At 50.8% G+C, this 12321-nt stretch overlaps 1 protein-coding gene across 1 annotated transcript in view; it reads left to right on the top strand.

Annotated features, from left to right (window-relative positions):
- The window catches only part of MLPH (melanophilin), a 27337-nt gene that overhangs the window by 7857 nt on the left and 7159 nt on the right, over nt 1–12321 (top strand). Inside the window, exons 5-10 of the mRNA XM_010015719.1 lie at nt 196–290; nt 1132–1260; nt 2724–2923; nt 4168–4324; nt 8916–8999; nt 10668–10859. Of these exons, the coding sequence (XP_010014021.1) occupies nt 196–290; nt 1132–1260; nt 2724–2923; nt 4168–4324; nt 8916–8999; nt 10668–10859 (857 nt within the window). The remainder of the gene's footprint in view (nt 1–195; nt 291–1131; nt 1261–2723; nt 2924–4167; nt 4325–8915; nt 9000–10667; nt 10860–12321) is intronic.

The following is a 12321-nucleotide window of genomic DNA, read 5'->3' as shown; positions in this document are numbered from 1 at the left end:
GGTTCCCCTGCCTGTGGCAGGGGATGGAGCTGGAGGAGCTTTAAGGTCCCTTCAACCCAAACCAGGCTGGGATTCTGATCTGGACTTTTTAATTCCATATAAGCAGCACAGTGTGGCCACCACAGAGGGCACTTTACCTCCCCAGGAATGGGGTGCAGGAGCTGCCTATACACAGCGTGCCATTGTCCCCTTCAGGTGAGTGCCAGCTCTTCACCAGTGGTGACATTGGGGATGACAATAATGATGAAGACAATGTCCTCCGCGGAGCTGAAGCAGAGTGCTACAGCAGAGTAAGTGTTTCATTCGGTGGCTCCTTCTTCCTCACCCTGTGCCCTCAGCTGCTTCTAGCCTACCTTGGGCCGTGGTGGCGTGGTGGTGGGTTTCTATGCCACTTTCAGGTCTGGGCCTTTCTCTCCATTTTCCTTCTCTGAGATAAGCCCCTCTCCCAGTCTGTGTAGAAACAACCAAGTCAGTAAAACCACAAATACGCTCTGGAAGAAAGATCCACTCCTGCATGAAGAAAGTCCCTAATGAATGTCCCAATCCCAGCCCCTCCCATGTAACGAACACCCACCTGGGGTGTTTTTAACTAGAAGAGGTACGTGGTAGAGTAGCAAAGCTGTGATTCAATGAAGCTTCGTTTTGATCTGCTTCTGAAGCCTGAGAAGCTTGTCCAAGCTGTTCCTGCCCCAGGGCAGCTGATGACCTCCCAGGTACCTGGGGAGATCTGCCAGCAGCATTCTTTCTCTGAAGATGGGGAGATGCTTCAGGTACCAAAAGCATCTCCTGGATTTCTCTCTGAGCTACCAGCTCACTCAGCTTTCCCATAGTACCTTTACAAACCAGGAGAGAGCTTCTCACTGTCTGCTCATGGCAGCAGTCCTGAGCCAGGGACGGGAAGTCAGGAACCCACTTGTCCTTGGCTCCAGCACAAACACGCGCTGCCCTATACACCTGCCTCCTGCAGGTAGGACAGTGGCAGACCCAAATTTTCTCTGCAAAAAGCAGGAGCCTTGCTTTGAGCTCTGCAGACTTGGGCACACTCGGGAGACAAGGGTCCTCCCTCCCACTTCCTTCGGGGTCAACTGTGGTTTATGCTAAGTTTTCCTTTCTTGCACTTCCTACACGAAGATGTGCAAGACAAAGCGCCTGCTCTCTGTGCATCCCTTTGATTTTGAGCTGGACTCGGAGTACTCTGCTCAGTCTCGTCGCCAGTCTGTACAGCTCTCGCCAGCAGCCAGCAGCCCGGATGCGTTCCAGGTACTGGGAGAGTGCTGGGGGTTTCCTTTCCTCTCTTCCTACTCCTTGCTACCTCAGCTACCCCCTCCTTCAGCTGCTGTTGAGAGGCAGTGGTGCCAGTCCTTGCTCCCATAGCTCTCTCTTTGTCCATTTGAAGTCCTTTTCCTCAGGCTGAGTCAGGAGTTAGAACATCTGATGGAGGCAAGGATGAAGGTAAGATGAGATAGAAGAGGTTCCCTGGCCTTTTCCCTGCAGATTTCTTTGCTCTCTGCAGACAATGCTTTTCCTGTGTTATGCCAAGGCTATGTGGCACCCTGGTTTCCAGTGAGCTTTTGGAGGTTCAGTACTCTGGGTTGCAGAGCTGTGGAAAGTTTATTTCATGCTTGCATTAAGGGTGAGGAAGTTTGGCCAGGCTGGATGGGGCTTGGAGCAACCTGGTTTACTAGATAGTCTCCCTGCCCATGGCAGCGGGTTGGAACTAGATGATCTTTAAAATCCCTTCCAACCCAAACCATTCTATGATTCTACTGAAGGGGCAAAATGAGACCAGGCTCTTCTCCTACCATCCTATCCAGTTTAGGGCTCTTTCTGCCATGAGGTGGCCCAGGGGATGTATTTGGCCAGCAGTTTCCTGGGGCACACAACCTTCGTAAGGCTGAGAGGATGAATCCCAGATCCAGTGTGATTACAGTGTCAGCATCTGCATGGTGGGGGCCTCTGTCAGTCAGAGAGAACAAAAACTTAGTGAATGCTGATTATTTCTGTATAGGAGACTGCATGTGTCTGTCAGGAGCTCCTGACCACGAGCAGGACCCCCAGACAGCTCCCACATGAGCAACTGCAGTGAGCTGCACCCCATGATCCCACCAAGGACAGGGGGTCAGTGTCTCCACCTTCCAGCTCTGGGAGGAACGCAGACAGGGCTGCCCTGCATGTGGCAAAAGCTCTTCCAGCCTGAGATGCTTCAGATCAAGCTTTTTTGGGCTGTTCCTTTTTCCCTTTCCTGTTGAAATTTCACTTTTAAAGCGTTCTAGAGCTCCCTCTTCCTTCTCGTGATGCTGTAATGCTTCAGGCTCCACTGGGATGTGCTGAGACGCACAACACGGGCTTTAAAAAAGAAAAGCAATCCACACAATTCCACATGAACTGACAAGAATTTGGGGCAGACGATTAGAGGGGCAGAGGGTGGCCGTTGTTTGAATATGGAAGTGGTGTTCTTAAAGACCAGAGCGTTCTGCAGCTCAGATGAAGAGCTCTGTGTGCAGTGCTTGTAAAAATTCACAGTGCCCCCTGGCAGTGATGAGGAGCATTGCTCAGGGCTCATCACCAAAGGAAAGCGGTCTTTAAACCGGGTTATTAGGAACGGGCATTATAACGGGTCAGTCCATGGAGGTATTGGAGGATAAAGGTAGGAGCGGTTGGCGGTGGTCAGAAGAGAGAAGGAGTCCCCCCAGGCAGCTGCTCATCAGCAATCCTCATCTCAGTCTTTCCCAGATTTCCCTCACTCAGCTGAAGATGCCTCCCAGGAGGAACCCAGGATCACCGACACGGATCTGGTCTTCCACCACATCGTGCAGGAACAGGGAGCAGGCAGGATCCCTCCAGAGCAGCACTTCAGCACAGAGGTTCGGCTCACCGTCAACTCACGGAGAAGGAGCCTAGAAAGAAATGCCAGACCTGGTAGGTGTCTCCGGACAGGCTTCTCCTGTGTCCTTTTGAGGACAAGTGGCTGCAAGAGGTGGAACAAAATGAAAATGTCCTTGATGTTTTGGGGCTGGTTTTTTTTTTAACAACTTCAAAGCCACTAAAAACCTTGTGGCCAAATATGTTGTGGCTGAAGCAATCTGGTTGTAATGGGCTGGTCTTGTTCCCAACAAACTCATTTCACCAAGTCAGAGGGGCCTTTCTTAAAGTGTCTGTCCCTTTCATACCCGCTGCTCTTGTCCAGGGTAGAAACCAGATACAATCAAACGGACACTACTAGAAACAACGGGATATGTTTCCTCCTGCAGGCAGCAGTTGGTGAGTTCAGCTTCTTGCCAAAGGATGGTGTAGGTGCAGAAAACGTAGAGTCTTAAGGGGACTTGGGCTGTAGTAAGACTGGAGAACAACTGGTGGCAAGCACTGGGAATTGCTAAATAGCATCCTTGTGGCTGGGCAGGGTGCACTGTCAGGCTGCAGGAGCCGTGGGTTCCTGAAATACCCTACCAAATAACAGGGCAGAATTTGCCTTTTACTACTGCTGCTTTCCCTGCTGTGATAGCAGACCCAGGAGGGTTGGATACTGGCTTGTGCACATACATCCTTCTGGGTCTCCAGAGCCCTGCCTATATTTTCAGGGGACTAGGAAATACTGTGTGCTCTGTAAATGCCCACTCCAAGTGCCACTGGAGCGACACCTTTGGCTCGTTCAGTCTATTTTATGTCATTGGTTTTGTTTCATTTGAAATTCTCCTTTAAAAATAAGACTTTCCACTCTTTTTTCAGTGCTCCATCCTAGACTGGTATCTCTCTAGCCTGAGCTAAACATCTTTCAGTACCCAGTGTATGAAGGGCAGTGTCCAAACCTGGACTCGAACAAGACTGGGAGGGCAATAGTAGGTTTTACTGATGGACATGATTGTTTGGGGTGCAAGCGAGGAAGGATGATCCCCCTGGTGCCTACTGCTACCTCAGCAGTGCTGTGTGGGACCCTGTTGAGTTAGGTGCTTTGTGGCTGCAGCGAGTGGAGCTACAGCCTGGTCTAGCACAGCCATCCTTAACCCCGGTCTCTCTTGCAGAAGCATCTCCTGCCAAAGCACAGAAGGTGTGATCTGGAGAAATGCCTCATTATTTGCTTGTTTACAGCTGGGGCCAATCTCCAGGAAGGAACTCAAGGGTATGAGTTTGTTGTAACTTTGTGCTGAACCCTTCTCTCTCCAAAGACAGCCCCTGGAATGAGCAGCCCCGGTCCCGGTACTCTGCAGATATGGACACCTCTGATGAGGACATGAAGGAAGCCCAGTTCCCGGCCTATCCACCCCACCATGTGAAACGACGTAACAGAGCCTCTTCCCAGGAGAATTCCAGCCACTCTGGGAACCAGGTACCGAACAGCCCCTGAACCCAGGCTGTGGCCATAAATGGTGCTTGTTACCTGCAAGGTGTGGGATGGTTCAGAGGAGAAAAGAAGTAGTGTTGGCAAACTGGGGTGCAGCCGTGGTAGGCTCCCAGCCAGCGCGGATGTGCAGCATGAGCAGAAGCGCTGGTGTGCCCTAGGTACCATTCTCTGCAGGGGTGGCTGGATGCCCGAGCTTCACATGTGCAGGTCCAAGAGGGAGCAGTGTGGGTCTCAGATCTCTGTAGACTCAAGATCTCTCCTCCTCTTCAGGTAAGGAACTGAAGAAACTGGGGTGTAGCCACTTCGTATTGCCAGAGCAGTACAGGAGGCTTGGGGGATGACCCAGGGGCTGGCTCATTTGGGTGTCATATCATGCTCATGTGGCACCAGAGAGATGAATGCCCAGGCCATGTCCTGCTCTGCGTGTTGTGAGGGAGCTGCCAAGGTGGTGGTGAAATGGGAACAGGACTGAGACCTGAGAAGGTGTGTTTAAGGCTCCCTTGTTCATAAAGATCACAGAATCATAGAATGGTTTGGGTGGGAAAGGCCCTTAAGATCCTTTATTTTCACCCCCCCTGCCATGGGCAGGGACGCCTCACACTAAACCATGTTGGCCAAGGCTCTGTCCAACCTGGCCTTGAATATTGCCAGTGGCTTAGCAACTTCATCCATCAGCTTCTTCAGGACCCGTGGATGGATTTCATCAGGTCCCATGGACTTGTGCACATTCAGGTTCCTAAGATGATCTCAAACCTGACCCCCTCCTACAGCGGGCCTAAGGTCTTCATTCTCACAGTTCCTGCGTCTGCCTTCAAAGAGTTGAATAGACATTTCTCTGCCCTCTTAGGATGATGCAGAAGTACTGGAGCTCTGTGCTTCCCCTCCCACCTTCTCCCTCCACTTTTGCAGTCATGGCAAAGAGAAAATCAGGCACTGGTTTGTGCTTCATTCTGCCTATGCTGCCTGAAGCCTTCCTTCATTCCTGTTGTTTTTTCAGCTTGTCCTTATTACTCTGCAAGTCACCTGTAGTTTCCTGTGTCCCCAAAAAGGCTTTCTTTAATTGAATGACTGGTGCTTTATGACCAGACAGAGGTTTGGAGAAGGATATTTGATAAGCATCGAGATCCTGTTCTTCCTTTGAGGGGTGTATTGTTCCTGCCCTGATAGGACTGGGTCAGGACAACCTGTCACGTTAGTCTTCTGAATGATGGTAATAGGGGGAACGGTCTAGAGAAGGGTGTCAAAAAGGCTGTAAGCTTGTGTGTTAGTTGTCAAGCAAGGACTAGCAGTTCCTGATGCTGCCTTTGTGAATGGTGGTGGGTGGTGAGATGGTAAAGCATTCCTCAGACCTTTTACAGCAAAGTGCAGGGTGGTGTTTGGCTGCAGATACGCACAGAGCCAGCGCCAGTCTTTGCTCACAGCAGTAATTTTGCACATCCTGGACCCCTCTTCGTGTAATCAGCAGGGGGATGTGTAACCACGACCATCCCTCGGCACCACACTTCATGTGCCTGGGTAGGGAAACCATTCCTCTGCATGTTACTTCTCTCAGCACGTGTTCTAATTAGTAAGCATCGTTCCTTTTTCAGCCCGCAGTAAATGGGGGAGCCCTGGGCGGGGTGTCCTTAATGAGCCCGCGCTACATTAGGCATGAAATTTGCACCGTGCTTTGCAGTGGGGAAATGGGGCCAAATTCCTACCAGTGCTGCAGGTAACTTCCTCTCTCAGCTGGGCAAGCTCCTCCCTCAGGGTGGTCCGGGGTGATCCCCTGGTTTGCTCCATCACACCAGCACAAAGGCTGCTGTGGAGCCTTTTCACTCTAGTGGTTATATGATGACATCTCACTCCCAATTTAAGCCCATTTTCTCTTAGGCCAACATCGTTCATTAGCTTAAACAGCTTTTCATCCTTCCTGCCCTTTGTGCTGCTGATGCGTTTACAGCTAGCAACCGTCCTCTGAGCCTTCTCCTTGCCCAGCAGGAAGAGACCTGGCTCTGTGCTGGACCATTAACTTCAGCATGATGCACACGTGCATTGCTGTCACTGTTGGCCCAGGAGAGGCCAGGTACAAGCCCTAAGAAGAAAGAAGGTGAGAACATCCAGGTTTCAGTGCTAGACAGCTCTGTTGTATCGGCAGAGCTGGAAGAGGTTCGGAAGAGACTGGGGTCCGTTCCCTGGTCCTGAGACTGGAGGAGATGGAGGGGCTGAGGCTGGCAGGAGGGCAGAGGCAGACCAGGAGGGATCCCTGTGTCAATTCAAAATGTTGGCTTGTGGGGCGCAGGGTCCAGAAGCATGTTTGTTAAGTCCTGTTAATCCTGTATTGAATCCCATAGCTGGGCTTCAAAAGCAACGTTTTCCTGGTAGACACCCTGTTGGCCTCTGAAGGTTTCAAGAGGTAGAGAGCTCAGCTCTTTGCCCTGCATCACTTTGACCCCACAGATGAAAACCCCCTCCTAAAACTGCCTTAGGTACAAGTTTGTCAAAACACGCTTGATCTGACCATTGCTTTTGCTTTCATTCTGGAGCAGACACATTGCTCAGTCCCAAACAAGGAACATAACTTTTCCAGTAACAAGAGGCTGTTCCCTGGTCTGTGACTCCAGGAGCTCAAGGTGCTAGAACAACACTGGAAAAAAACCCACCACTATTTAAAAAAGCTTTTAAATCTGCTGAGACATAAAGAGAAGCCCTGATCTGGTAACTGTGTAGGTAGGTCTCTGCCTTTAGGTCTTTAGCAGCCAGGTAAGAACAGGATCAAGCCCCAAGGAACAGCACTAATTTACCAACTTTCTTCCTGAAAATCCCTCTGCTGTGCCTCAAGGGAGCTCTGTGGTTGTGGATTCCCAAGGCTTTGGTGCTGTCTGACTCTTCTTTACATCAAGCTTCTGTTGGAGGTCTTGGGTATTTGAGAGACTGGAGGTAGCACTTCTGCTGGAGTAGCCTGTCTTCCCTCCTCGGCAGCAAGTGACAGCTTGCCCCAACTGGCAGCTTCCTTATGGGCCCTGGTTTAGGTTTCTTCACTTTAAATGTTTTCCTACAAAGCACCATTTGCAAGCCTTTGTTACACAGAGAGCAGGGCAGGGCAACCCAGCCCAAAGGAGATGCGCGCTAACGGGGTGACCACCATGCATTAAACCCGGCCTCACTTAGGGAGGAGAACAAAAAGCGAGCTCTTCAGCTCCTATCCCTGTAGCCTATCAACAGCAGACCATGCATTATGCTTTGCCCTCTCCCAACCTCTGCGTTGTGGAGACAGGGTAGTGCCTGTGTTCAGTTCATCACTCGCATTGTCACTGGGAGCAATGCAAGAGTCAGGCCTCAAACAGTGCTGAGAACCCACTTAGAGATGGGTTGGATTGTTCCTGCCTGTGCTTAAAGATGGTGCTTAAATGCTGCTTAAAGATGCATTCAGTTCGGGATGGTAATTACAGCGTTCTGCTCTCCAGCGTGTCAGGGGTTTATATTCATCTTCCCTAAAGCAGAGGCGATCTCTCCAAGCTGTTGTGAGAATCTAATTAATCGAACACAAGCACAAAAACTGAGTGAGAGGATGGAAATGTTACAAAAACAGAGCCAAGCCCTCGCATCTCTTTGTCACTGCATTTACTTACTGCATTTGCTTCTCTTTCCCCTTTCAATGGGAGGCAGGCACTCAGGATGGCAGTGATGTGGGAGCTAATGTTAAAAGATGGGCAATATTCCCCATTATTTGTGGGTTATTTGTTTGGATCAAAGAAGAAAGACTATTCTTTTTTCCCCCCAAAAAAAAAAGAACCACCAAAACCTTCCACTTCTAAAAAGAGGGAAAAGCTTCTTTGATGTTTTCAGTAGTTTAACCACAAGAGTTTGTCTGGGCTCTTGCGCACAGACAGTGCTTTTCGCTTTTCAGGGTTTTGTCTGTCCTTCTCTACTCTTCTCTCCATGCCCCTTTTTTCAACTGGAAGAGGGAGGGAGGAGAGAGAGGCAAGTGTCTGGGTACATCCATGCATGGAGAAGTCGAGATTTTCACAGTGTGCTGGGAAAGCTTTCAGGGTTATTGTTCCTATCTGGAATTTCTATGGGAATTTCCTACCTTTTCCCTCTCCCTTCCCAGCACTGCATTGGCAGGGGGTGGGGGGTGGGGGGGGCGAGGAGGTAGCTGCTTGATAAAAGTGTTAGTAGGAAGTGAAGATTGCTGTTGAGTTGAATTTGGGAGAGCATGTGAGTGATGGCAGGATAGATGGCTTTGTTACAGCCTCATGCTTTTGCCTGACAAGGGACAGGATGGGCCGGTGACGTGGTTTTATGTTCACTGCATCAAAGCTACCAATGCTTTGGTGGGAACTGAGATGTGCTGGGTACTCAGCACCACCTTGAGCTTTCCAGACGTGAGGGGAGGCTGTGCACCTCCTGGGGCCCATCACTGTATCCAGGGCTGGTTTTTAAAGACATTGATTGTTAATGTCCTTTAACTCGGGCCACGGTGGCGGTGTCTTGCTGCTTGCTCTCTTCTGCTGGTCGAGCTGTTTTCTCACTGTGCTGGCAGGGGTGGCCGGGCTGTTCTCTACTCCTTTGCTCTATCTCTCCTTCCCTCTAGATCCATGAGCTCAACAAACGCATGTCTGCAATCGAACGTGTGCTGAATTGCTTGGAGGAAAAGATCCTGGTGAGCTCTGAGGAGGTAACCGGGCAAAGCCAGGGCACTCTGCAGGGAGAGAGCATGGGCTGTGCTGGGCCCTTCCCTTCTCATTGGAAGGGCTTCTCTGAAGCAGCCAGCATTGCAGGGAGAAAGCAGAGCAAATGACTCAGGTTGGTTGGGTTTAATCCTCTGTTTTGGCTTTGGAGGCTCTTCTATAGTTCCAGGTGATGGAGCGCCTCAGAAAACATTGCAAGGCAGGGCAGAATCAGAGCAAACTTAACTTTTAGGCCCCTGTGCAAGCTAGTGCCTTCCTTGCTCATTCTGCACAAGGAAAATTGGGTTTCACGTTTGTACTCTGAAATGCTTTTTGCAGGAGAATTGTCAAGTGGGTGTCAGTACATCCGAAGAGCTGTGACAGCTCATTTGAAATTGTGGGAGACTCAATTAGGACACGAGGAAGTCACCTGGTAATTGTTAATATGAGATCTGAGTCAAGAAGGATTTCCGGATCTCTTCTGAGTTGCCCTTGTCTTACCGTGCCATCAAGTTTGGAAGAAAACAGCTGAATTAAGTTACAGCTGGGCAGCAGTGTAGAATCTGTGAATACTTAGGTCATTTAACATTGATTTGGGGTTTCTAATTTTAAACTATGGACTCTTCCTTTGCGTGAACCCATCACCATGAGCTGCTCTGACAGCTGATGGCTCAGTAGAGTAGACAATGATAATTACAGAGAAGTCCCCTAGGCACAGATGAAACAGTGCCTAAAATCTGTGATGGGGATGGCCATGTTCTCAATCATTCGGTGTTTCTGCCAGTAAATTTGACCAAGGGAGCGGGAGATGTACACATTTGCAGGTTCCTGTGCTTTATTCCCATGTCTAGGGCATATCAGAGTAGAAGCAATGGGTCTAAACTGCTGCAGGAGAGGTGGAGGTTAACTATTAAGCACAGCTTTCTAGCAGGAAGGATAGCAGAGCCCAAGAGTAGGTTGCCTGGGAGAACGATTGCCTGCTGCAGATGCCGTTGTTCAAGATTGGCGAGAACAGCTTAGACAAAACCCCACCAGGTATGACATGGATAATTGTATTCCTGCCTTAATGCAAGGGACAGCAAGTTCAGTAACTTCTGGAGATCCCTTACAGTGCCTGGATTTAATAGGATTCTTCTCCTGATACCATGAATTGCATCTAATAACAGGGCTGGGTGGAACTGCACCATCTATCCTACAGGAAAATTTGCTGCAGGTTTTCTCATGACAAATAAGATTACTTAAAGGCTCTCAAAGCTACATCAGGGAGCTGTAGTTCACATGGCTTCTTCCCTTATCCTGGTGGACCATGTCTTTGAGTTGCTGTGATCTCTGCCCTCGGAGCTACCAGCCTCACCATGGTTCCTAATGAAAACCTGGTGATTTTGGGCCCCAAATCCCCTGGGTACATCTTGGTTTTTTAAGGGGGGGAGCAGGCAAATGCAATTTTACACAGGGAAAAACAAGCAAGTTGGAGGGGGGTGGGGAAGGTCCTTCAGGCCAAGGATTTGTGTTCCTCAGCGTGGAGCTGGAGCGCAGCTCCCTTTGCAAAGTCCATCAATGGCTGCACTCCTCGTGTTCCTCTCCTGGCCGGTCATGGTGAGTGCACCTGGGCCTGGGCATGCCCCACTGTCCAACACAGGAGACTCAAACCCACCTCCCTTCTTCTGCTCCCTCAGTCTCCAGCCCCAGACTCCCAGCTTGACCCCGATGCAGAGGAGGAGGAGTTGAAGAGGAAGCTGGAGGAGTTAGCCAGAAACATCAGTGACAAGGAAGTCTCTTCAGAAGAAGAGGAGCATGAAGAAAAGAAGAGAGCAAAGAAACCCGAGATGAGTCCCTCCAGTGATGACGTGGCCCGAGATGCTCAAAAGGTAATCTGTGTCCTCCCACCCATCCCATTCTAGGCTCCATCTGTGGTTCCTTCTGCTTTTAGTGGTTTATGGTTTACACCGTGATGTTGCAGCTCTTTTTCTGTCCCACACCTCCACCTCAGTGCCTCCCAGGGCTGTGGTGTGTCTGACTTGGCTGTCTGCTTTAACGAAGTGTCAAGGGTTAGAGCACTTCTAGGGTCTAGAGACCTTTCTCTGCTCTCTAGGCTCTCCCAGTCTCATCCAAGAGTCAAAAGTAAAGTCTCTTAGAGGTCTCGCAGGCTACCTCCTACCTTGGAGGGGTACACACCCTCCACATCTGTTTAGAAGAGTTGTCTCAGGATCTTAGATATCATTGCAGAGAACAGAGTCCTGGGGTGGGAGAAGAGCTTGGTCATTTAGTACTGGCAGCTTTTGTCAGGCACCTGCTACAACCTGAAATGTCTCTTCCAGGCCTCCCAGTGTTCCTGAGGCTCCAAATTCCTGGTGCTGCTTCCAGCCTGCTAGACCAGCATCTCCTGTAGTTCAGCAGTGTGCTGGCTCCTGCTCCCCATTCAGTGGGTGAACTGTGGGGGCATGGCCAGGGAGAGGAGGAGGGATCGCAGCATTATGCAGTCCCATTGATGCTGCACCACAGGATCCCTCACCCCCATGGCCCAGCGCAGCTCTGATTCCCCCCCTGCCTGCCGGGTGCGTTTTGGAGGCCCGCTTCTCCCCTGCTATCCCTTGAGCAGAGGCATTCGTTTGCGTGCAGCCTTGCACGGGGAATTGTTTCCATGGCCCGAGAGCAAGAGCAGGCAGAGGAGCTGCTCAGCTCTGCCCTCGCCTCCGCCGGTGTGTGGTGCGGATGGGTGGCAGCCCGGGGACGAGCACCCCATGGCAGCCCAGGTGACTCAGAAAGGGAGCTGCTTAAAGCCTCCTGAGATGGTCCATTAGCACAAACAGGAGAGGTCAGCGTTCCTTGTTAGGTCTCTAATGGCTTATTTGTTCACCTCCTCCCTCCTGCCTTGGCTGTGGGTGGAGTATGTGCGTGTTTGCTCTGTCACATCCTCACTGGAGCGCTGCCTCTCTCCTCTCCCACAAAGCTCCTTTCATCTGAGGTTGTGGAGGCTTCTGTGGTGCCACGAGGTCTCTCTTCAATGAGCTTTTGTTCCTCAGCCTCACAAGGCAAAACCTGGTTGCTTGGAGAGCGCGGCTGCACGTACACACGGTGTGCACTTACTGAGTCTGTGTCAGGTGTGAAGGAGACCTCAGAGCAGCCTCTTAATACCTGAAGGGGGCTACAAGGATGCTGCAGAGGGGCTCTTCATCGGGACTGGAGTGACAGGACAAGGGATGATGGGTTCAAACTGAAACAGGGGAAGTTCAGGTTAGATCTAAGGCAGAAGCTCTTCCCTGTGAGGGTGCTGAGGCGCTGGCACAGGGTGCCCAGAGAAGCTGTGGCTGGCCCCCCCCCGGCAGGGGT

This window comes from Nestor notabilis, unplaced genomic scaffold (genome assembly GCF_000696875.1).
Source record: "Nestor notabilis isolate BGI_N333 unplaced genomic scaffold, ASM69687v1 scaffold25825, whole genome shotgun sequence".
NCBI lineage: Eukaryota > Metazoa > Chordata > Aves > Psittaciformes > Psittacidae > Nestor > Nestor notabilis.
The sequence above is the reverse complement of the archived record's forward strand: the minus strand, read 5'-3'. Positions and strand labels throughout refer to the sequence as shown.